The sequence below is a fragment of the Amia ocellicauda genome, chromosome 23 (assembly GCF_036373705.1).
Source record: "Amia ocellicauda isolate fAmiCal2 chromosome 23, fAmiCal2.hap1, whole genome shotgun sequence".
NCBI lineage: Eukaryota > Metazoa > Chordata > Actinopteri > Amiiformes > Amiidae > Amia > Amia ocellicauda.
The window spans coordinates 22457112-22483751 of NC_089872.1; the positions used below are offsets into that span (position 1 = coordinate 22457112).

Below are 26640 nucleotides of genomic sequence, written 5' to 3' on the forward strand. Positions count from 1 at the left end.
GCGGTGAAAGATTAACCCTTCCACAGCGTTTCAATCTTCTGTGCTTAATAACGTGAATCAAACAAGAATTGTTTATAGTTTGCAGTTCTCCTTATATAAGCAAATGCTTACAATCTGAACTAAGTTTTGTTTCATCCCCCCCCCCCCCCCACTTATTTAAATTTGAAATTAAAATACTTGTATTTGAAGGTATAATTTAATTGTCTGGTACTGCTAGGCATGAGAGAGCAATTTGTTTAAAACACAGTAAACCTTTTCTAGCCAGGAACTCCCTCTATGCATATATGTGCATCCAGGAGCTTTGGACGAACCATAATAAGACTTTGATGGATGGAGTATAGTAAGAAACATAAGAACATAGAAAGTTTACAATCGAGAGGAGGCCATTCGACAATTAATAATCAAGTGATCCAAGGATCATGTCCAGACTTTGATGGATGGAGTATAATGTATTTAGCTTTGGCATGATCTCACTTGGCTGAGGGAATGATGGCCTGCCCATGAGGACACGTCATTGGGACCCTGACGCAGTGAGGAAGAACCAGGGAGTTTGATGCAAAGGCATTGTTTGGAGAGGATGGAGGGATGTGAAGCAACAAATACTGGGATAGTAATGTTATATAAGGGCTCTGGGTGGGATTATGGTCTGAACCCTCTCCCGAAATGTTAACAACTCCAATTAAATTCTGCAACAATTTATCTGCAATGTTATTAATAAAATTAATAGTGCTGTTCCTAGAAATTAATATCAATATCCCTTTACCTGGGTTAACAGTCAGAGAGACTACCTATAATACTTTCTACTTGGGTGATGCTAGAGTTCATATACAGTTAATTCCCTAAAAGCCTAACCTTATCTGTAAATGTGTGATTTTACTGGATTCCACAGAATACCGTGTCATTCTAGCCATTATATGAATCATATTTTAAATAAATTTCAGTTTATATTGTGTGTGTGTATCATTGTTATGGGAAGACCAGAGTGCCCTGCCTTTAGTCATCTGGCTGAGATATTACTGTATCTCTTACACTGCGGGGGCAGGGCAATGAAAAGATTGTAAAGGCTCAAAAGTAGTCTGTTACAGACACAAAGAGACAGACTGAGCAGCTGAAAATGATCAATTTCTAGAAAACAAAAAGAATGCTCGTCCACATGTATACATTAGAGTGAGTCTTTATGCAGCTGCATTTCCTAAATTCTTTAAATGGATAGAATTACATGGATTTAAATGTAGTTCGGCACATTGTGCCATCCACACCTCCCTTCAGACAACCTTTGTCAAGTGTCTTTAACTGCAGATATAGTTCCCTCTGCTGGCAAAATTAAATATTGCAGGTAAAATGTTCTCTCTAAAGCACTTCCTTCCGGACGCCTATTTTCAATGTATCCATGTATGAATGTATGCATGTATGGTTAAATAAGAGGCTTGTCCCATATGACACTTTATTATGAGATACGGTTTCCACTATAATCATAAAGTTATAATCAAAGAGATTATAAAGATATATATATATATATATATATATATATATATATATATAAAAACTGAAATATCACAATTTTGTTGTTGAGCTATCACGCAGATTAATTTAGTGCACAAATAAGTGATTATAAACCACAACTCCCCGTGTAACAGTTCTGTAGTCGAGACCACCATATCCGAGTCCGAGTCCAGACCAAGCCGGGACCGTCCAAGTCAGAGTCCAGACCTCGAGTCCCACAAACAAATCGACTAGCAGATATATGAATAGTATAATTGAGAATAATTACTACTTCTACTAATAGGGAATTTATTTCTCTACATTTGTCATTATTCTGTCAGGACGTTTTTTCATTTAAGTATTGATTCCCCATCATGGGCTGTGATGATGGCAAATACAAGATGTGCGAGGAGTGTGTAACAATAAAAGCGTAATATCAGTTTTCATTGTGTATGTTTTTTAACAGTATGCATATATATATATACACACACATACATATACACACACACACACTACTATGTGTGTGTGTGTGTATGTATATATATATATATATATATATATATACATACCGATCAGCCATAACATTATGACCACCTGCCTAATATTGTGTAGGTCCCCTTTTGCCGCCAAAACAGCCCTGACCTGTCGAGGCGTGGACTCCACTAGCCCTCTGAAGGTGTGCTGTGGTATCTGGCACCAAGACGTTAGCAGCAGATCCTTTAAGTCCTGTAAGTTGTGAGGTGGGGCCTCCATGGATCGGACTTGTTTGTCCAGCACATCCCACAGATGCTCAATTGGATTGAGATCTAGGGAATTTGGAGGCCAAGTCAACACCTTGAACTCCGTTGTTGTGTTCCTCAAACCATTCCTGAATCATTTTTGCTTTGTGGCAGGGCGCATTATCCTGCTGAAAGATGCCAATGCCATCAGGGAATACCGTGTCCATGAAAGGGTGTACATGGTCTGCAACAATGCTTAGTTAGGTGGTACATGTCAAAGTAACATCCACATGAATGGCAGGTTTCCCACCAGAACATTGCCCAAAGCATCACACTGCCTCTGGCGGCTTGCCTTCTTCCCATAGTGCATCCTGGTGCCATGAGTTCTCCAGGTAAGCGATGCACACGCACCCAGCCATCCACGTGATGTAAAAGAAAACATGATTCATCAGACCAGGCCACCTTCTTCCATTGCTCCATGGTCCAGTTCTGATGCTCACGTGCCCATCGTAGGCGCTTTCGGCAGTGGACAGGGGTCAGCATGGGCACCCTGACTGGTGTGCGGCTACGCAGCCCCTTACGCAACAAACTGCGATGCACTGTGTGTTCTGACACCTTTCTATCAGAACCAGCATTCACTTTTTCAGCAATTTGAGCTACAGTAGCTTGTGTGCTGGATCGGACCACACGGACCAGCCTTCGCTACCCATGTGCATCAATGAGCCTTGGCCGCCCATGACCCTGTCGCCGGTTCACCGCTTTTGATAGGTACTGACCACTGCAGACCAGGAACACCCCACAAGAGCTGCAGTTTTGGAGATGCTCTGACCCAGTCGTCTAGCCATCACAATTTGGCCCTTGTCAAAGTCACTCAGATCCTTACGCTGCCCATTTTTCCTGCTTCTAACACATCAACTTTGAGGACAAAATGTCCACTTGCTGCCTAATATATCCCACCCACTGACAGGTGCCATGATAATGAGATTATCAGTGTTATTCACTTCACCTGTCAGTGCTCATAATGTTATGGCTGATCGGTGTATATATTCATATATGTATAGCTACAAACCGCACCAAACAAAATATAGACGTGGCCAAAACGTTTTACCCGTAAGCACATATGAACCAGTAATGTTAGGGTAACAGCTATGAAAACTAGCATCACGCCTGGGAGACGTATGAAGCATTGCGCATCGCAGATAGAAAGTGAACAGCGCCCTGCCTGCGCCTGCCCTCATTTTAATATTTCAATATGAAGATGCACAAAGACAGCAGGGTCTCTGTCACGGCCTGTGAGTACATAGCATGGCAGCCCTTAGTGTCACACAAACATCAAACCAATATTCTTAATAAGTGATTGCAATGTTTCGTGTATTGACATAAAATTATTTATTGCAAATAAACAAATTTATGTCCCCGACTTAATAGTACATATCAGCCTTGGCTGCTGCAGCAGAACACATTATTCAAACTTGTGCTCGATTTATTCAACAAACTGCGATTTTAATACCGTCCCTGGTTGATGTACTTTTGCAGTATATTTTCGCGCCGGTGATTAAAGCCATAGTTCACACAGAACCTGCGCAGCACAGTCTACCTATGAACGCAACCAAGATCTGAACAACTGAATTAAAGTATAAAGGACAGTATTGTAACGCCCCCCCAGTGGGAGTGTGAACTATTGGGTTCACTGCCAGCACCATATTATACCCAGTAAGGTCCAGACTACAGCATTAAGCCAAAACAGAAGACCAATTTTACTATACAAATTCAGGTACAAAGTACAGATTGCCAGCACAGTTTATAAAAATCATAATTTGTACACCATGTAATATTAAAGTGATACAGGGAAAACAGCAAGGTCAGGCAGTCTTTACCCATCACTCAGAACAAATCACAACACACACCAAAACATAAGAAAACCACACCACACTTCACAAGTGAACTTATTAATCTAAATAAACCAAACCATTCACTCATAAGGCAACCAATAAATACACAGAGCAATACAAGAGAACCACCCAATAAAGCAATATAAAGAAACACCACTGACCTACACTCTCACCCAACACCCCCCCCCCAGATGCAAACGAAGCACCCTTTTTACACACCTAAACTAATGCCTCATAGTTAAAATAAGCAATTACAAAACAAGTAATAATAGTAAATAGTAATCTAAAATACAGTAGCATAAATAGGAGCTTTAAGATACAGTTAAGCCATACAAGGCAGTACAATTAAATCCGCAGTAGAAATTACATGTCAGAGCCCAGTTATATTACAATGATATGCGAGTGTGTCGACAGCAGAGGGCAGTGCAGAGCAGGCTAGGCAGGACAACTTTCCCGTCACGGCACTCGGACCAGCAACCAGACCCAGGCTGTCCAACCTCAGCGCCGCCGAGACACACTCCTGCTCCACACGTCCGCCCTGCGCTCCCCGCGTCCCCAGCCCGTGTCTGCGCTGAGCTCGTCCAGGCTGTTTAAACACGGCCTGCGTACCTGCGGGGTCACTACAGAATATGACTTACACATAGTAAAACAACATATACAACGTTTGTGTTTTGAGGCATATCACGCTGATAACCGTTAGAATACATAACAAACAACAAAACGAGACTTTGGATAACGTTGTACACTTATACCTAAGCAAGATGGCGTCTCTACAAAACGAATCTATCAACTGGTTTCTATGGCTGCGTTCACGACACGCATACTTTGCCGAATCTGCGCAGACTTTTCGCAGAATCTGCGACGAAACTGTCCATGTTACCCGTCTGCATGAACTCAGCCGGAAAACACATCACAATGCGACGCATCCACAGGCTGCAAAGTCTGCACAGCCGCGCAGCTGCTCAAACGGTACTGCGCAGGAGCAGCCGCGGCTTCAAAACAACAAAGGAGCGCTGAGTGACAGAGACGTGTCAATCACAGACAGAGACCCTGCAGCAGCGCCACCTAGGCAGGGGGTGTGAATCACCCTTGAGTCATGAAGGATCTTATTAATTTCATGCTAGATATGTCTAAGTACAACAGAAATAATATATTTTAAAGACTGACAGTTCAACAATAAAATAATATGCATGTGTAGTGGTGTACGTATACATTATCACCTCATTCCCACGTATTATGTGAATTTGTAAGTTGCACACCTGGCAAGGAAATCCATAATAATACATACAAAATATTGTACATGTGTATTTCTCTGAATGCACAGGTTTAATGTAGATTCGAAACCAGTGTATATATAATATTGTACACAAACAAAATCTGTTGTAATTAATTTGATCAGTATGTGAGTATTTAACCCTTAAGTGTCTCAACAATGAGTAGGAATAAAGATTTCTATTAATTAAATATTATTAACGGATCGTAAAGCTACTGAATCTGATATGAACTGATTAAATGGCCCATTTTCTGATTACACTGTAAAGTATTAAGGGGAACTGTGATCGCATGAACTTCTGTGATCAGGACTGACTTCTCTCAGCAGCGCCTGCATGTTTGTTCTGCTGAGTCTGCAGCTCCAGAGCCAGAGCTGTCCACACTGCGTCTGCGCAGACCGTGACGTCACACACAGACTCACGTCTGCAATAGAGTCGTGAACGCGGCCATTATCTATGGTCGTTACGTTCTGCGCAGGTTTGCAGATTTCCTCTGACCTCATTGGTCAGCGACATACGAACGCGACCTATCAACCCGAAACAATCCCAGAATGCACAACTCCGTTGACCCGGAAGTGATCTTTCTTTCTTTTTCCTATGGTGTGCAGTTGTGGTTGGTTTGGTGTATGTGACTCTTTGCTGCAACTTACTCCAGTTTGAAGTTGAACCGACGCTCAAATCATGTCTTACCCGACCGAGGAAGCCGAGGTGGAGGTGAGTCCCGGCCGCCTCGCTGTGCTGAAGCGGGTTGCGGGGGAAACGGTGGCTCTGAGGGCCGGAGACGGCGGCGTATGGCCGCAGCGTGGTTATGCATCCGTTATCATCGCAGTGCGCCGACTGCCGAGGACCGAGTTGAGATGCAATGAGACGCTTTCATACGAATGCTTCAGTTTGTTTAATAGTTTTTGATTTTAAAATATGAAATTACCTGATATATGTAATACGTGAAAGTATCCGGCTGTTTGAATTATATCCATTGATTTGCCTGTTGATGAAGTGCTGTGCGGGGTTGCAGTGAGGGATGCTGTTCATGCGGATTGTCCTTGTTCATGTTTTTGCTTCCATTGGCAGTACGATCCCTACACCTACACTACAAATGACTACGACCTACACACTGGTGAGTATGTGTGGAGTAACACTGTTTATGCACTGACACACAACGGCACAACCTCTGTTGCAAAAGTGTGAGGCCCATGGCTGCACAACTTCCACAGCCAACGTTAAAGCTGCTCTCCAGTCACTTCAGACAAATGGCGCTCCTGACGATTCGTAACACAGCTTTCCAGTTCCAGTGTGATTCCAGCTTTATCAGTGGCAGAAACACTGTTACTGTGATAGATCCTGTGTTAAGATGCCCACTTTCCCTTTTGTATCATGAATACATATAAATGATACTAACATCCTATTGAAAACATCTATCCGTTTGCCTTATTTACTTGCACAGGTGACCCTAAAGCAGACCTGGCCTATGAACGCCAGTATGAGCAGCAGACGTACCATGTCATCCCAGAAGTGATCAAGAACTTCCTGCAGTACTTTCACAAGACAATTTCTGACCTCATTGATCAGAAGGTGTATGAGTTGCAAGCCAACCGAGTGTCCAGTGACAACATTGAACAGAAAATCTATGAGATTCAGGATGTCTATGAGAACAGGTACCACTAGGTCACACTGCACAGCCAGAAGAGACATGTTTACGCCAGCAGAGATTACACAAAATCATCATGTTTACAAACTGGGAACACAGAAATGTCTATTTATTTCCACTCTGTCTGTTTGCTCACTTTCTGTTCTTAATGTCAGTGCAGTGCAGTTGGGCCTTAAAGAGCAAATAGTGTTTCAGGATTTGGCAGATGTTTCCCAGCATTGAGAACTTAGTGTAAAAAGTGTTGCATGCAATCGTTAATACATGTGGTCTCAAGTTTTATCTGTTTCTTCCATTCCATGCAGTTTCACTTTACTTCTGAGTTGTTTTTTTATAGATCCATACGGGTATGTCTTGTCCTTTGTGAATGATGTTGGTTTTAAATGTGACATTCTGACATCGGCCACTCGGTCATGCCTGTTGTATTATAGTTTTTGTATGTATGTTTTCGTATGTTGCGTTTTCTAACTAAACGTTCAGCGAGTCTGTGGACAATCCTCTTTAACACGGTCTGCTTCCCCCTCCTGCTCCAGCTGGAACAAACTGACTGATAGGTTTTTCAAGACTTCCCCGTGGCCTGAAGCTGAAGCCATCGCTTCCCTGGTTGGAAATGGTGAGTGAAATATTTCACTCAAAACTCAGTATTTTATATCTCCCACTATTTGCTCTCGCCTTGTTTTTAATACAATAAAAACATGTGTATGGTTCAGTTACCGGCTAAGCATGTAATTTTTCTGATACGGATTTATTACTTGGATAATGTTAAATTCTAGTATTTTATATAATCTTTGTGTAGATATAGATAGGTATATATATATCTGTATAATGTAAGCTTAGAGACTGTGGCCTCCTGTGTCTATTCTTACTTTGCTTTCAGATGCAATATTTAGATTCTGACCAGGAACCAATGTTTAGCCCAGGAGAAACTCTCCAGCAGAACTGTATTTCTTAAGGTCGAGTATTTGAACGTTGTTGCTGCTGTTGCATTGTTGTGCATGACTGACATTGTTGTTGCCCTGTGATGCATCTCTGTACTACTTGATCCTCTCCTTAATCCTCTGAGCTTTTACACTGCACAGGAAACAGAGATGATCCTGCTCAGAGCCTTCTCCTCAAGGGACACCTTGAATCAACTACCAGTGCGTTTGTTCTCCCCGTTTTCAGCAGGATTAAATGTTTTGGATACATGTGCATTGAAGTTCTAATATTCTTAAGTAACTTGATTTGTATTCCTCACAGATGCAGTGTTCTTGATTCTGTATAAAGAGCTGTACTACAGACACATCTATGCGAAAGTCAGCGTAAGTCTTCCCTACTTCCTCTTGTCAAATACTTTGTGTATCGTCTAAATTATATTGAAGCATTTTCCAGATGGGTAGTTTGTAGAGAAATATAATCGAATGAACTGACTCTTACATTAGAAATGCATGTATCTATCTTCAATGGAAGATTTTAAGAAACTTGAGCTATTTAGAGAGATGATTAGGTTTAACTGTGTGCCGGATCGAATGTTAAATCACAAGATTGTTGTGTACAAATGAAATGAACAGGAGCACTAAACTCACCTTGGTTGTGTCTTGCAGGGGGGGCCGACTCTGGACCAGAGGTTTGAGTCATATTACAATTACTGCAATCTCTTCAACTACATTCTGAGTGAGTCCTGATTGTGCGCTAATTGGTCCTCTAATAAGCAGCTGCAGGTGTAGTCCTGCTCGTCCTTTATCTCAGACATGAATAGATTTGTTTTTGCTACTTTATCTTGTGTTTTATTTTGTCACTCATGGAGAGTTTAGTACTGTAATTAAATCCTTTCCATTGTCAAATAGTAAAGCTTTCCTGTTGAATTGTTCCATCAGTGGTTTTGTACATAAGTGTGGATTAGCAGCAGTAAGTGTGGATTAGCAGCACAGTACATGTGTATTTGAAGACTTATTCCACAGGAAGATCAAACAATGATGTCATAGAAATGTTTTGAAATGAAACTAATGAGCATAGAACTATTGAACCTCAGGTTAATTAATTTATGCTGTAAAATGTTTGATTGGACAGCCTGGATATGATTCTCAGATCGCTTAGTGATAAGATGCCAAACGAGCAAGAGGAGTGGAAAGGTTTCCTCTGCTTTGAAACCTTTCCCGTGGTCTTATCATGAATACTCTGGGCAGTGCCCACATGGGCTGAGCCTCAGGAAGGATCTACTGAAGCCGAGGAGATTTTGTTAAGACTCTGAAATTAAATTCCACAGATGCAGATGGGCCTGCCCCTCTGGAGCTTCCTAACCAGTGGCTGTGGGACATCATAGATGAATTCATCTACCAGGTATTGCCTTTAAGTTGCTGTGATGTTCATCTTGGTACGAGTCTTTTGTTCTTCCCCTCGTCTGTCTCGGCTCCAGTTATAGGCCATCTCTCTTGTTCAGTTCCAGTCCTTCAGTCAGTACCGCTGTAAGACGGCCAAGAAATCCGAGGAGGAGATTGAGTTTCTGAGGAACAACCCAAAGATCTGGAACGTGCACAGTGTGCTCAACGTCCTGCACTCCCTGGTGGACAAGAGCAACATTAACGGACAGCTGGAGGTTTACACCAGCGGGGGTGAGTGGAGCAGTGTCTGATTATAAGTGTCTCGCTGTCACAGTGTTCTCCCTTTGATGTCTCGAATCTCATCGCTGTGCTGCTGTGTGTTGCAGGAGACCCTGAGAGTGTGGCTGGGGAGTATGGCAGGCACTCGCTCTATAAAATGCTGGGATACTTCAGTCTGGTGGGTCTTCTGCGACTGCACTCTCTGCTGGGAGATTATTACCAGGCTATCAAAGTGCTGGAGAACATTGAACTGAACAAAAAGGTACAGTAACAGTATACAAACACACAGGCATGTGTGATCAGCAGGTATGGAAGCACACCCACACACTTCAAATGTGTCTCTGGTACTTCTGAAGTTTCTCTAAACCCTTCACCATACATCTGAGCTGTTCTAGACTGTCGATCGATGATGACCAACATCATTTGAGAGAGTTATGAAGTCGTCCTCGTGTTGAGTCACTGGACAGTACATGTGTGCTTCACAATGTCATGCCTTTCTTTCTGCACTGAGCTAGTGCACAGCACTTAGTCAAGCTGTTCAGATGTGTGCAGATGAGTGTGAAGTCCTCCAGTGTCCCTGTCTCTCCCCACTCTGGTACAGAGCATGTACTCGCGTGTGCCGGAGTGTCAGATCACCACCTATTACTACGTGGGTTTTGCCTACCTGATGATGCGGCGCTACCAAGATGCCATCCGAGTGTTCGCCAACATCCTGCTCTACATACAGAGGACCAGAAACATGTTTCAGAGATCCACGTATAAATACGAGATGGTCAGTGGATCTGCCGATTGCCGACTGTTTCCATGTCACGTAATTGATGAATTGCTGTAGAAGGCCATGTTGTGTGTAGAAGTTTAGCACAAGTCCATCTCCCGGGTTTAGTCTGCAGCTACTGTGCCAGGACCCAAACGCCATGCTTTGCTCTGTCTGAAATCAGGTTGTCTAAGATGAATTGATTTTCTCTGAAACCCTTTTCTCTTCTAGATTAATAAGCAGAACGAACAGATGCACGGCCTGTTGGCCATCGCTCTCACGATGTATCCCATGAGGATTGACGAGAGCATTCACACGCAGCTGAGAGAGAAATATGGGGACAAAATGCTGCGCATGCAGAAAGGGTAAGGCTGGCGGGGGAGCTGAAACGTATATGTGCGTTCCACACACGCATGGCCAGGTCCTGATCCTGAAACCACTCCCACCCCACACTGCTGCTGGGGGCTCGGCGTGTTCTGCATGTTGTGAATGTTGTGATGAGACGTTCATAGTTGTTTATTTTTCCTGTGAAAACACAAGAATGTTGCAGATTGTCTTGTGTGGTTTTCCTCAGGGATCTCCAGGTGTTCGAGGAGCTGTTCAGCTTCGCCTGTCCGAAGTTCCTCTCTCCTGTCGTTCCCAACTACGACACTGTGCATCCCAACTATCACAAGGAGCCCTTCCAGCAGCAGCTCAAGGTGTTTGCTGAAGAGGTCCAGCAGCAGGCCCAGCTCTCCACCATCCGCAGGTATTGTCTGACAGTCGCAGCCGACGGTGGTCGCACATCGCGCCTCTGACTGACGGCCCTTCAGGGCTTCTGGTTTGCAGCCGTTTCTCAGTGCGTTTAACTCCAGCCATGGTCTGTTCTTGTACCGCAAGTTTCCTGAAGCTGTACACCACAATGCCTGTGGCCAAGCTGGCCGGGTTCCTGGACATGACCGAGCAGGAGTTCCGCATCCAGCTGCTGGTGTTCAAGCACAAGATGAAGAACCTGGTCTGGACCAGTGGCATCTCGGCTCTCGATGGCGAGTTCCAGTCAGCCTCTGAGGTTGACTTCTACATCGACAAGGTGCGATGGTGTGAAGTTGTCTGTGTGTTGACTGCTCAGCGTGGTCGCAGAAAGGAAACGAAACTCACGGCCTTTTAAATAGTCATGCAGGTCGTTGTTCAGGAAGTCACGGCTATTGGACATCGTTTTGTAACCGAAATGACAATGGTAGCATTTGAGTGTATATTTAACGGTTTTCATCTCTCTAGTGATGTAGGGTTAGGGTTGATGAGAGTGTGTGCATCTCTGTCTTGCTTTGAAAGTGCTGTTCCAGGAGTCGGTGTCCCTGCTGAGGGGCTGCTGTAAAACTATGAGCTCGGCACTGCGCTGCCATTGCTGGGCCTGCGCTGTAATGCAGCCGTTTGCTAAGTGGAACTCATTGGTTTTAATGATCAGAAAGTCCAGTCTTTTTCCTAGCATAGTATCTGTCTGTGTTTTAGGACATGATCCACATCGCAGACACCAAAGTGGCTCGGCGCTACGGAGATTTCTTCATCAGACAGATCCACAAATTTGAGGAGGTGAGGTGGTGTTTAATTTCACCTGCAATTGTTGTTAAATTAGATTAAGAAATGGCTGTTTGTAATGGACATTAATATTCAGTTATTAATGTCCTACAATGGAGATGCGCTTGGGAGAAGAGCTGTATTTTATTAGCAAGGACAGGCGTGATGACTGTAAGATGCGAGTGTCTGATCTTGGCTCTTTCTCCATGAAGCTGAACCGAACCCTGAAGAAAATGGCGACGGCTCCAGCGACGGCCACCACCAGTGCCAGCACCGCCACCGCTTCCCGGGCCACCTGAAGGGCGTCGGGGCAGAGGAGGGCGCGCATCTTTCCCACAGAGAGCAGTCTGGGCAGAGGATGTGCTTGTTTCCCCTTAAAGAGCAGTGAAAATCCACGTCTTGCATTTGTAATCAAAAAACAATAAAAATAAGTAAATGTTTTCTGATGGCTTTTCATTTCCGTAGGATATCAAATTATTTCTGTATTATTAGTAACGATTGGAAAAAAGTATTTGCACGGTGTGTACAGTTTTCAAAGATAAGAGATCGATACTGAGCTGTGAACTTAGTCACTTTGACAGTTCTGTTTCCGGGTATTGGTGTTCGTGCAGATTTGTTTGCATTGGCGGTGTGTTCCCATGGGGCCCCAGAGACGTGCTGCGGCCCCCTGGTCACGGTAGACTGCGTAGTTCATTGCGTCAAGTGTGCGGTGACTTTAGGTTATAAAACTGTCAATGCCATCAGAAAGAGTAAACTACGATACAGAAGATGTAAAGATTAAATATCTAAAGATATTTAGATTTAAATATAAAAAGAAATAAATGTGGGGGGTGTTAAAGTCGCATCATCCTATTATCCCCCCAACAATTTACTAAATATCTTTACTGCCAAGCTGTTGTGTTTGTCTCCTGGCAAAGAGTGTGTGAGTGTTGGGAGTTCAAACAAATAAAAGTGATTTCTAGATTGCCTTCACCATTTACCCAAAAGAGAGCCCAAAGGCTCACAGTCTGACCTGTGCACACCTACAATACAAAATCGTGTAAAATGCAGATATTCTAGGGTTCAGCGTATTCCTGTGATCCTGCACCTCCTATAGTTGAACCATTCCTCATGGTAGGAACTCTTCTAAGAAGCTTGTGTCCTTGAGCCTAAACAGAGGACCATCTCTTGAGGCTCCTCGCCGACTGGGCACAGCCACTTGTCTGAGGCCCTTAGCAGCACATGATCTCATCATGTTTTTAGCTCATGATTTAGAAGTGTGTGAACATGATTGTCCAGGTTAAATCCTTTAAAAGTCTACAAACAAATCAGGAGAAAAAAGAGAGAAAACATAGCAGGCTGTCAACTGAGACTGACCACACCTGTCTGGAGGAGCAGAGAGGACCAGTGTATTATCTCCACCCCTGGCCCGGGGCCACCCTCACACCCCCACAGGCCTGTGTCAGCCCCCAGATCCCCACAGGTTGATCCATGGCCTGTAGTAGAGCTACTCGCTGGTGGGGATTGTGGTCGTAAACCTTCCAGCACCACCAAAAAAAAGTGTAATTGAAGTGAACAAAAAGCATATCTCTAATTCAGGTGTTTGTCTCCACCATGTGGACAGAGTAAGAATTGCAGGCATGAGTTGTATGAGTGTTAAATGTACAGTATGACAGCATGGCGAGAGACAGAGTAGCAGGTGTGGACATTAAGCTTGAAATTAAAAACTGCATATTTTAAAAGCTGCTGTATAATGACGTTCTCAGAATACTGTGACAGTATAGAGTTAAATGTTCTTTGCAGTCAAACCCCCATCATGCTCAGAAGAGGTCTGAACCACCTCAGATCCGAGAGTTATAGAGAGGAGACGGAGTAGCGGACCCTACAGACTGCATTTATTGAGACAGAGAGAGAGAAAGAGAGGTACGTAGATAGACGTACAGATAGCGAGTTAGACATAGATTTAGCGATAGATAGATATTATGGTACAATCAGCCCCAGCACTGTAGAAACTGTATTTATTTAAATAAAAATCTTTAAATTACACCAATTGTCCAGTTGCTTAATCATGTCCTTCCAATACATTTGCCTCTTCAACAGAATCCCTATTCTTGTTTATAAAAGCACATCCGTCTCTCTCCACTTCCCAAAATACAGTCTTCTTGTGCCCTCTGTTATATAAACCATCACTCTCCCAGCAGCACAAGCACATCTGTCTGATATACACAGTGCAGGCTTTACTCTGTATCTGCATCACTGGGATCATCACACAACCACATCCACACATATGAATAGGAAATACATGTAACTTGACTATAGGCCATATGAAATGTAGACCACTTATAATTCATGTAATTTATTTAACGTCGCTACTGAGTATGGCATACGACAATGATCACGTAAATGTGACTGCCTACTATTAATTCAACATCCAGTCTTAAACTGTGACATAATGTTACTTATACCTTGGTGACAAAGCATGACTTATAACGCATTTCTGGTCATGTACACATCGACACATTATTTTCACATAATTGTATTGAACTGCAGACAACGGATGCCGATGCATTCATTTGTATCTCGCCTCGTTCGACAGTCGGATTACTGCGTATTGACCAGCAGATGGCACTATGAAGAGCCTTATCAAGCACTTCGAAGCAGTGAAGCTTTTTTCGGTACAATCGCTTCAAATGGGTTAAATGCTGCGGAAAGCTTCGTTTGAAATACTCCAACTGTATTTCACAAATTGGAAAACAAACACAAAACTGCCATATATGCGAATGACCCTCCGCAACGAAATACTAATTAATGGAGAAAAAATAACCAGGTCCTAATCCAGCAGCCGGCACTCCGTGTTCCTCCCGTGTTTAAGGAATTCTCTCTCTAACTGTATGGAAATAAAAATGGACTTCATCTCGACACAGTTTATTATTGGATTAGAAAGTGTCCATCAAACTGAATTGCTGGCTATAGATGAGTTCGTTGATTGGTCAGCAGCTGGAGAGCGTTGGTTGGACAGGACGGAGAGACTCGCTGAGAAGGGGGTTAGTGAGAGCGAGCCTGAGACTCACGTCCAGTTACCTGTCCAGGTGTGTTACACACCTGCAATATCCCTCTGCCTTCCTGTGCTCTGTGCTCGTCAGATGTGATGAATGCACTTCAGCCACCCTGCCTTGTTTGAAAACACCGTTAATAGGTGAGTGTTACACTGTGCTTCATGTAAACAGTCAGTGTGCTTTATCAATCTTTCATGAGACATTGTCTAATGAAAACGCAGGTCGACAATGCCTATCAAAACCCATTCAATGATTCACTGAATCCTGAATTGTTCACTAAGGAAACCAGGTTGTCTCTCTATGAAACTGAAGCCTGTATGTGCCATGCTGGTATATATATATATATATATATATATATATATATATATATATATATATATATATATATTGTGTGTGTGAGAGAGTGGGAGACTGAATTTATTTTGTGTTTTAAAAATGACATAATTGTAAATCGTATGTATATGCATTAGGCTAGAACACGCCCCTAGTCGAAACAGGGCGAGGTTGTGACATTACTGCTGGGTATTTAAGGGTCCAGGAGCACTTGCAATATTTAGTCCTTTTCCAGCTGATTGTTGAAATGGTAAAGCAGAGTCAATCGTGTATCAGAGCTGCAGGATATCTGGACCATCAAGGGTTAACAGTTACTGATGCCCGTGTATAAAATGGGAAGGAAACGCCGTTGATGGGAGGCTGTGCTTCTCTGTGGGGGGTTGTCACCACTGGTGAGTGACTGGAGTTTTTTTTTATATATATAAAATATCTATCTATATATAAATAAAACAATACTTGTTACACTAGCGTATTTTTAATTGGAACATGTGGAGAATCTGTTTTTGATGTCAAATAGATGCATAAAGGAAGGGAAGTTGGTGAGTCTTCAAAGTTTTCAAACTTTAAAGATTTGTTTTATTTGTTTAAGGGATTTTCTTTCCAGTTCTAGTTCTGGCTTCTGCAAGGAGGTTTTGTGGGAAACATGGATTACCTGAGCCAGTGGATATTATATTCTATTAGATTGGATTTAAACCATATTTTAATCCTTATTTTAGCAAGGAGTACTGTTTTAATGGGGATACTTACTGTGATCAGTCTGGTTCAAGGGATACAAGTAGTTTGTAGTGTAGGGCTTATTTTTGTTTAGTTTTTTGCATGTAACTTCTCATGGTTTTAATTTACTGGATTGTTTGCCATTTATCAGTTTATGAATGTTTTACTCCTGATGTGATTTCCTTCAGCACTGAGTGCATTATAGGCAAACGAAACTGCTGGACCCAGGCTTGTAAATGCAATACTCTGCTTATGGAAAAAAAACCTCCAGTGTCCTGAACTGATTTTGAACCTCTGGTTGAAACCCAGGTGTTAGCTTTTTGTTACATGTGCTCTCCACACTTCCCCAGTTCACCTACAGAGGTCATCAGCACCAGAATTCTAACCCCGTCTCTCTCTTTCCCCAGTACAATGATCAATCACGCAATTAACATTCCTCAGCACCATGTGCACATTCACCATCAACACTCAACTCCCACTGGACCAGCACCACACATCCCTGTCCCCTGCTTCCCTCTGTTATGTATTTAAACCCTCTGTTAGTTTCATTCTATGCTAAGTCTGGTCAGTTTTCCTGCATTTCTGAGTGTTCCTTATGGTTTCTGGCCTTTGTTTATGCCCTGTATTTTTGACTCCTGGATTGCCCTCTGACTGTTTGTACACCTGATTGATTGACCTACTGCCTGTGACCCCTACCACTGCTTTTACCTTGCCCCCTATTGCCTTTTTTGCCGGCTCTGCTTCTTCCTGCACTGGAGTCCACCACTTCTATGGCTGTTTGCACAGACGTGAAACTTTTAATGTTCCTTGGAATGTATTTTGAATTTTATTTTTATAATATTTTATAATAATTTTCAGTTATGGTGGTTAGTGTTAATTGTGCCTGGGTTGGCCTGCTAGTGGATACATGTGCTGTGTGTAACTTGCTATGTTTTCTTCCCCTCCTCTCCCAGGTGCCCACAGGGGGTGTGGAGCTGCTGTGGTTTTCTGCAGTGAATTGTCCTGCAGGAGTGAGATCAATTTCATATTTGCTGATGTCTAACCTTGTTACTCTGAAAGTGTTCAGTAGGTCTCCCCTATTCTGCAAGTGTACCTAGGGTTCTCTAGTTCAGGGAGTGCAGTTATTGTTGTACCTTGACATATTGGAGTGGCCCTCCAGTTGGTGTGGGGGTAGACATGTCTGGCCAGCCCAACACACCGCCAACATGCTGACATGCCTGCTACTTGTACCAACTACAGGGAGCTTATCCAGGGCTAGACTAGGAAAGGTACTGATGGGGCTGTTGCCTGTTGGTCTGGCCAGACAACCAACAATATTCCTTTAGCCTCTAGAGGAGTAAACATCTAAAACCAGGTTGTCCTGTGGTAAGAATAGACTGTTGTAGGTCTGTAGCCTTTGCTCCAATGAGAATTTGACCAAGGAGGCAAAATCACATGTGGAAGTGCTGCTGCAGGTTTGATCTTGCAACATAATGTAATGAACCAAATGCATATCCCTTGATTTAAGTGGAGAACTGTAGTGCCAAGACTCTGGTTGCTCCTAAAACATGGTACCGATGTTTACTGGAACTACGTTGATGTGGGATTTCTGAAATAGTTACTTAACATCTGAAGAAAAATCTGAGAAATGTCCCTGTCCACCCCCAGCTAAAAGACAACTGCTGCAGGTTTATCACAAACTGCAATTGACCCTGAACTCCTAATGACTATCCTGTTTCAGATGAGTGGAGGGAGGGTGGAGTGGGAGTCCAGGGTCTTGAGGGAGATGAGTTGTGGAACTACTGTTGTACGGTGTTGCAGAAGCAGTGGTTTCCATTTGGTGGTAAATCACTTGTATGAGGGTTAAATGCAGTGGAATTGGTGCTTACTGATTCAGGGACACTTCACTTGTCTTTAAGGAGCTGAAGCTCCCCAGTGATTTGTTCAGATGCCCCTGAACAGTGTGGCAGATGAGCATGAAGTGCAGGTTTGTCAAAGTGGGCATATAGGTCTTGTGCAGGGGATGGAAATGACGACGAATGAGCAGCAAGATGACCAAAGCCAGAGGAAGAGCTAAGCATTTGGGTGTGCATCACAAGCAGTGCTGGGTAGAGGAGTTCATGGTGCTGGGGTTTGTGATGCCAGCTGCCTGAGGGAACAACGTCTTGCTGGTCTGGTATCGCTGCTTCTACCAAGAGTATGGACTGCTTACAGTCTTGTTGAAAGGGAAAATGTGACCTTGTATACATGGGTCTGTCAAGCCCCGATGGTATATAGAGTAGGCTGTGTTAGTGAAGGGTTCTTGTTGGAAAAGCTTCCACAGTGTAGTGTTCCTAAAAAGATGCTTGAATGCTTTTAAATGTGTGGTGGCAACAACTCACTCATGACTGGAGATGGCCCTTCTCCTGACTGGGAATGGACACTGCTCTTGATTCACTGCATGTTCTGTCTATCACCTCCTGCACTCCTCTGGTCTCTGATCTTGTTAGGAGGAGGCTGCCTTCAGTTTTGTCTGTTGCTATCCACTTAACCAGAGTTGTTATACATCCAAGAAATGTGCTGGATATTGAAGTGTAACAGTGATTGGAAAGGGTCAAGTGTAAACCCTAACCTATAAACAGACCTTGATTTAACCATGGTGCTTGGTAAATGCATTCATAGCAGGATAAAGAGCCAGTGTTGACTGTGCATGATCTGCCTTGAGCAGAGTAGGACAGTGTTAAAATTGCTGCCATAGTTTCTGGATTTGGAAAAGCTTTTACTGTTTCAACCTGCTCGCTTAATTTTCTTTTATATATATTCTGATGTGAATGGAAGGTAACTTAAACCTGATAATGGTCACTACATGTTTTAATTGGCTGCCTTAATTACTTGAATAAAGGTGTGAAGCGAGTGCTCTTCGCAAAGCACATGTTTTCAGGTAGGAAAGCGACTCAATCCTGAAGGATGGCAGGGGAAGGAGAGGAGATTCTAAGGATTGACCAAGACAGTAGTGTGGAGAACAGTTATGCAACTGCAATTTTAGGTCTTCAATTTAACAAAACCATTGGAAATACAGCTACAAGATGGAGTTGAAAATGGTAGACTTGTGGGTAGAAGGATAATCTAGACTACCTTTTTTCTTCCTTCCCTCTTCCTCTTGTCTTTTCCATTAGTCTTGGGACCTTCTGAGAAGTGTGGAGCCTCTTGCAGGACACTGGACTACATGACCCCAGCAGCTAGACCAGTGTGGCAGATGTAGCAGTTCCGGGGTAAAGGGTAGTTAGTGATATTTGATGGCTGATAAGAGACTGAAATGGCTTCAAATTGAACCATTGCAGAGGCTGCAGCATAGTGAGGATGACTCTGGCCAAGTGATGACCTTTTCACCCTAAGCAGTGAGGTAGATGGATACTTGCAGGTGTGGCCACACTAGTGAAATCCCTTCCATTATGAGCCCGATCTGCCTAATTTTATTGTAAATGCACCAGGTCTCTAGAGTTGGGAGAAGTGAACTGTGGGTAAGTACAGATTTGTGGAAGTGGTCTTAAGAACATGGTTTACAAATGAGGAGGTCATTTGACCCATCCTGCTCGTTTGGTGTCCATTAAGTGATCCAAGAATCCTATCAAGTCTTGACTGTACAGCAGGTTGGCTAGAAATGGTGATACCTGTGAGCTGCTGAGCACGGGGGCTGCAGGTGGGTTTTGTTGGATGGTGTTGTTCCAGTGGAGCCTCTGACCTGTTCCTTTTCTGTTTTAGAGTGAAGGATCTTTTTAGAAGCTTGTCATCTGAGGCTCTGTGGTCTGAGTGCTGAAGAACTGGATCCCACAAGCAGTGGATTCCCCAGAGTAGGGGGGGGGGGGTCAGGTGACCTTTTCAGAGTTTATGAGCTGCTTGTTGGAAGACAAACAATGTGTGATGAAACCATTCTTTCAGCAGTGGTGGACCAGAAGTGTGGAGCCTGTGAAATGTGACTGGTGGAGAAGTAGGTGGAACTGAGTTGGTCATTGTTGCAGGCTGTCTTTTGCATTGTAAGATTGGCAGGAGAGGGGCTGGTCATGGTGCCAATGGTGGGTTCCTCTGGGCTTGAGCAACACCAACACTTGAAGAGGTTCTATATCCAGAATGCTTGGGTTTGTGGCCATTTAATCTGTCATGTTGCTGTAACTTGACTCTTAGTATTTGAAATGTTGCATCTAGATGGACTACCAGATATCGGGCAGTAAGATGCGAGGTGTTGGCTACTTGTTGGTGAGCAGGTTAACTAATGTGAGCAGCAGGGTGGGAGTAAGTGTTGTAGACTTTGACTGATCCCAACTCTGTGGGTGGAAACTAAGGGGTCAGCTGTGCTCCCCGAGGATTGGTTAGATCAGCTGAGCAGGACTGACTTGCCAGTGATATGTTAATTGTCTTGGCATTTACTACTCCCCATCTCCCATGCACGCTTTGACTCCCTATAATGTTTTAGAAGCTTTAATGTATCTAGGCATCTTAAATCTATTTATAATAAAATGGGATGGAAGCCCCGTTAATGGAAGATGTGCCTCACTGTGGTTGGATTGAAGTGTCATTGGCGGGGACTAACCAGATTTATTTGAATATCCTCTCCTTTACAATGCACTAGTTACCATCAAGATCTTCCAAAAAAAAGATTTAACTAGAAAATGTGGTGATTCTGCATTTGAGTTTAAATTTGACATGTTCATTGAACTGTCATGTTTTAGAAGCTTTAATGTACCTAGGCATGATTTAAATCAAATATTTATAATGAAAAGTGATTTGGTCTTTTGTATTCACTAGTCTCAAGCACCCTCTGACTCCCTAGCTTCTTAACTCCCGTGCACTGACTCCCTATCATTTTAGAAGCTTTAATGTACATAAGATGGTCATTATGGATGCTCTGACATGTCAATAAGAGGGGAAAATTAGGTCAAAATCAAAGAGAAAATGGACCAAACTTTTTCCTACTTGAGGTGGTTCAGGAGAAGCCGTTGATGTTTGAAATCAAAACCGTGTGGCCATATCTGTTTAAAGTGAGCTCTATGTTGAGGTGTTTATAGTGCGACTGGTTAATGGTTTACATTCTCAAATCCAGGAATCCTGCTTGATTTTGATGTCTGGCTACCAATTGTATTTTCAGATTCATGCAGATAACTACTGTACCACTGCTGTCGGTTCATAGCATAACTGGACCATTACAGAGAACCAGATGGTGTTCCATACCAAAAGAGGAGTGGTAGGGAGGAAGATCCACTAGACCATGGTTGTCACAGCCAAGGTAAGTTAGGTGTCGGGTATCCCAGATGCAAATGTGGGTTTTGAGTAAGCTATAGTGGTGTATTTTCTACAGTTGTACATCATACAGCAAGATAATTTGCTTTATTTGTGTGAAAATAAATTTGTCAAAAGAGACTGCATCCAGAGAAGACATGATTTGCCTCATCTAAACCCATGTTGATAATCTATCATACCTGGATAATTCACAAAGACTGTTGCAATGCTCTTAATTCCAAATGATCTCCACGTTCATTGCTGTTTTCATTGTACTTCTGCTGGGTTGTGCTCCATTTTGTTGGCATTGTTTTGCTTTTCAGTACCATTTATCAGGGCTCAGACATTGCTTATTTTGTTACTTTTGCAGAACTGTTCATTTCACCTTTACTTTGTTGTATCCTACATGGTGTTTGTTGGGCTGTTTGTGGTGGGCAGTGTTTTGGGTTCCTGGCTGGCTTAACACTTTCATCTCTTAAATTCCAAATACTTTTCCTACCTTTTATAACGTTCCTCCTTATACATATTCTCTCCTGAATATTTACATTTCCCTTCTCTACTTTTATTCTATAGTTGTGCAGTCTTTCTATTGTCCTACATGTTCTAGTTATTTAATGGTTTCTTTCCAATTGATACCATTTGCTTGTCATATTGAATCCCCACAAACTGCATTGATTAAGAATTGACACATCTGATGTCCATGTTCACTGTTTGTCACACTTGCAGACATACTACTGTCCCACATTTTATACAGTTAAAGTATCTCCATTTGGAGGACTGTGGCTGCTTAACAGCCATGAAGGGTGATTGTTATAAGTTGGTGTACAGAAAAGATGTTGCTCTAGTCTTCATATTCTTTATTTAGTATACTGAGGTTGGAGGCCATACATTGTCATGTGGGTGTAATTTGACTGTATTTGAAATTACTTCTAGCAGATATCGGGCAGTAAGATGTCTGAGGCATTGGATAATTGGTGGTGAGCACCAAATGGGGAGGCAACAAATAGACTTGAGTAAGTGTTGTGAAATTTGACAGTTTAATTGTCTTTGTAGGAGATAAAATACCAACTCGGCAGTTTCTGTGGTAGGCAATGGTTTGTGAGGAGTTGACTCTATACCCTGGGGATTGGTTAGATGAGCTTAACAGGACAGGTTTGTTAATTGCAGGATTATTCAGTGTTCAGTGCCTGGCGGAAACTCTTGCATCAAGATTCTCAGACCAATCCTTGTGACTGAACCACTTAATCACATGTTGCCCAACACACATGGGTATACCATAGGCATAGAGAACATTGTCAGCCAGTTCTGTTTGGAGGCTGTAAACTGTTTTAATTGACCACTGCAGGAGTTATTGTGAGGGATAGATGCTCTTGTGAATGAATGCATAAACCTGCTTATGAAACCAAACCAACCATGACTTTCTTGTATAGTCTTTTGCAGGTCTGGTGCAGCTCCTTGTACTTGAGTATTGACTAGTGTGGGTCTTGTGTTAAAGACAAATTTTGAATCCTATTGTGTGAATGGGTTTTGAAAGTTGTGATGTAAGATCTAGTATAGTGGTCCACATGTTTCTGTTGATGCTCCCCTTGAATCAATTTGTATGAGATGGCAACTAATAACTCATTATTGGAGATGGCATTTTCCTCAGCTGGAGATGATCACTACTCAATTTTTCACTGTATGGTCGGTCTTCTCTACCACCTCTCCTGCACTCCTGTGGAGTCTCTGCTCTTGTTTGGTTGAGGCTGCCTTCAGTTGTGGGCTCAGTTGCCATCCATTAAACCCTGAATTGGTCTTCTGTAAAGAATGGTGTTGTAAATTTGAGGTGTAAAAGTGATTTAGAACCTTCCCAATGAGAGCCCTGGATTGCAGGGTTAGTGTAGCTGACCCTCAAAGTGAGAACCTAACCTCTAAAACTGATCTTGATTTAACAGATCATGGTGTCCACTGCAGTGGTGGAAAATGATTTAGAACAGAATGTGCTTAAGGGTTAGTGTTGACTGAGCATGATCGAGAGCCTGCCTTTAACACTTGTACTGCTCAAAGGCTGCTTTCCATCTAACCCGATTGTAGTACTGTTCAAATTAGTCAGTTGATAGTTTGTAAGAACTTGTACTTTGCCAACCTGATCACATTACATGTTGTATATACATTCTAATGACGAGAAGGGGGTTTAAACATGAAAGATTACAAGCATGTTAATGGATCTTAAGTAGCTGCTTTGTTAATTGTATAAAGATGTGAAGCTGTTGCTCTTCGCACATCTCATTTTAGGTAGGAAAGCTTCTGAAGCCTGAAGGATGTTGCGGTGGGTGTGTGGGGGGGGGGGAAAGGAGTTTCTAAGGTTTGGCAGAGGCAGTAATGTGGAGTGTTTGGCAATTGCAGTTTTAGGGCTTTTGTGTAAAGAGAACTGAAAAGTGCAGCTATAGGAGTGCTTACAAATACTGAGGGGTAATAGAAATGTGTGTGTCTCGGAACAGGAAAGGAAATGAGGGCTGACGCTATGGGAATTACTGAACGGGAAAGTGACAACTAAGATCTGACACTTGCATTTTGGTTGTTTCACACAAAATACATCTCTGGTAGATTGTAACTGGAGGTTGACCCTTTTGAGCTGTGGTAAGATAGAAGGCTAGATTGAGACCTGTTCATATTAACTACTTGTTAAATGGGTTATATTTAAGAGTCTGTGGAGACGGGGGTACCCACTGTATATATATTGTGAGTGCCAATGTAACCCTCAGAGAAGGTATTGATATTGTGAGAACTGCTCTCATGATCTGATCCTTCTCTCTCAGGATATTAAAAAAATGTATATATATTTTGCTGAATTCCATTGGTGGCTTGAAGTCTTTCTACACGGGAGACTGGACTGGAGGCTGAGGCATGGCAAATGTAGCACTACAGGGTAAAGGGGAGGGGTTTGAGTGATACTAGCTGCCTGATGAGGGACTGAAATGGTCCAAACTGCTTCAGGGGCTGCAGCATAGTGAGGATGACTCCAGCTGTGTGCTGACCTTTGGCCCTGAGCAGTGAGGTAGATGGACACTTGCAGGAGTGACCACACTGATGTAATATGAGCCTGATATGCCTATTTGTATAGGAATGGAAGCAGATCTCTAGAGTGGGGAAAACTGAACTGCAGGTTATTGCAGGTTATTGTAACGCTGGTCTTGACAATGTTGGCAGAAAATGGTTATACCTGTGAGCTGCTGAGCACAGGAGCTGCAGATGGGTATTGGTGGCTGGTGTGCAGTTCCAGTGGAGCCTGTGACATGACCTTTTCTTTTTTAGAGTGAAGGTTCTCTTTAGATGCTTGTGGTCTGACTACTGAAGAAGTGGATCCCATGGGCAGTAGATTCTCCAGAGGGGTGATCAGGTAACCTTTACAGGCATTTTATTGAGCTGCTTTTTGGAAGGCAAATGCTTAATTTGGGATGACCCCATTCTTTCAGGAGTGGTGGACCAGAGGTGTGGAGCCTGTGTGAAATGTGACTGAGATAGGTAGTGTCATTGAGGTAGGTGGTTCTGAGTTTGTTGCTTGTTGCAACAATGTATTAGGTTTGCCAGGAGAGGGGCTGGTCATGGTGGCAATGGTGGGTTCCTGTGAAGCTGATGTACAAAAAAGTTGCTACTCAAGTCTTTTAAGAGGTTCTGTATCCAGTATGCTCAGGTTTGAGGCAATGCATTGTCATGTGGGTGTAACCTGACTAAGCATTTTAAGTTTTAAATCTAGATGGACTACTGGATATCAGGCAGCAATATGCAGGGTTTTTCACTGTTCAGTGCCTGGAGAAAGCACTCTTATCATAATTCTTGGACTCATCCTTGTGACAACCGCTTAATCGCATGTCTAGGGGATCAGGAAAGCAAAGAGCGAAATAGAAAGAAACGGTTGAAGAAAAACCTTTGCGTTAGTTTTAGCTCCAACAGCAAGAGGTCAAAGGAGGAAGTGAAAAGAATCAAGGCCAAAAATGGAAGTATCTTGGAAAATGAACAAGATGTGGCAAATGTTCTAAATAAGTTGCAGGTTTTTACAATAGAAAAAATGTATAATATGCCACAGTCCAGTCAAACCCTGAGATCGGGATAAATGAGGAGGAGGTAATTAAGGGACTAGCAGAATTTGAAAACAAACCCATCACCTGGACCAGATGTTCTAATTCCAACAAAGAAATAAGGGAAATTATTTATAGGCCGCTAACTCAAATATTCCAAATGACCCTTCAAACGGGGGATGTGCCAACTGACGAAGACTGCAAATGTCATGCCAATCCACAAGAAAGGGGACAAAACTGAACCAGGAAATTACAGACCAATCAGTCTCGCCCGCATCACTTGTAAAATGTTGGAAAAAATGATTAGACAATAGAGGAGCATCTTAATGCAAACCTTATTCTTGGAGATTGTCAATGGGTTTAGACGAGGCAACTCAAAAAATTCTAATTTTTAAAACCTGAACCTGCAACCGCAGTTGTAGATCATGTGAAAGCATATGATAGATTTTCAAAAAGCTTTTGCTAAGGTTCCACACCAAAGACTGAGCCTCAAATTGGAAGCTGTAGGCATTCAGGGTAATGTAAGTAGATGGATTATGAACTGGTTGATGTATAGGAAACCGAGGGTGTCGATTTTACAGGAGTCCCTTCTAACTGGAGTAAGGTTGATCCCTGTGGCACTCCACTAACAGTATTAGGGCCTTTTGCTTTTTCTAATTTATATTAATGATCTGGACTCTGGGATAGTTGGCAAACTTACAAATTTGCAGATGATACTAAAATAGGTGTCTTGGCAGATATGATCCTGGCAGCACAGGCTATTCAGAGGGAGTTGGTTAATATTCAGGTTTGGGCCTACACATGGTAGATGTAATACCTTGTACTTGTTCACACTGAGTTTCATTACAATATTGGGAAGCAAAAAAAAGGCAAACAATGTTAGGGTATATTGTCAGAAGTGTAGAATATAAAACCAGTAATGTTAAGACTAGACAATCTGGACTACTGTGTACAGTTCTGGGCTCCACACTTCAATAAATATTGTTGCTCTAAAGGCAGCTCAGAGGAGAGCAACCAGACTTATTCCAGGTTTGAAGGGAATATCCTACTCGGAGAGACTTGGGTGAAAAGGTTAGGTCTCCTCTGTTCCAGGGGAAACTATGTGGGGACTTGATTCAAGTCTTCAAAATCATGAAAGGCATCGACCACATCAAACCAGAGGAGCATTTCCAGATCTACAGGGAGATGGACCCAGGGACACCAGTGAAAATTGGACTTCAAGGCATTCGGGGTGGAAAACGGACACTTCACGCAGAGGTGTCACAATCTGGAATAACCTACCCAGCGATGTGGTTGAAGCTGAAAATTTGGGAACATTTAAAATCGGACCGAATAGGATCCTTGGATCACTTGGTTATTAATTGGACCCCAA

At 42.8% G+C, this 26640-nt stretch overlaps 1 protein-coding gene and 1 long non-coding RNA gene across 3 annotated transcripts; one reads left to right on the plus strand and one right to left on the minus strand.

Annotated features, from left to right (window-relative positions):
- Positions 1-3934: 3934 nt before the first annotated feature.
- LOC136718922 (uncharacterized) lies at positions 3935-5104 on the minus strand. The gene is made up of 2 exons (XR_010805333.1): positions 4846-5104; positions 3935-4702 (listed from the first exon to the last, which is right to left on the minus strand). It is a non-coding gene; the product is annotated as an uncharacterized LOC136718922 (long non-coding RNA).
- Positions 5105-5920: 816 nt separating this feature from the next.
- Positions 5921-12337, plus strand: eif3s6ip (eukaryotic translation initiation factor 3, subunit 6 interacting protein). 2 transcript variants are annotated; one of them, XM_066696690.1, is made up of 16 exons: positions 5921-6078; positions 6436-6481; positions 6809-7019; positions 7543-7622; positions 8089-8148; positions 8249-8310; positions 8593-8662; positions 9255-9328; positions 9429-9600; positions 9696-9850; positions 10190-10360; positions 10574-10707; positions 10917-11090; positions 11222-11411; positions 11831-11911; positions 12109-12337. In XM_066696690.1, the coding sequence occupies exons 1-16, from the start codon at positions 6046-6048 to the stop codon at positions 12193-12195; spliced, it is 1800 nt and encodes a 599-aa protein (XP_066552787.1). In that variant the 5' UTR covers positions 5921-6045; the 3' UTR covers positions 12196-12337. The 2 variants fall into 2 exon arrangements, with proteins under 2 accessions (XP_066552787.1, XP_066552788.1); XM_066696691.1 differs by lacking the exon at positions 8089-8148.
- The last annotated feature ends 14303 nt before the right edge of the window (positions 12338-26640 follow it).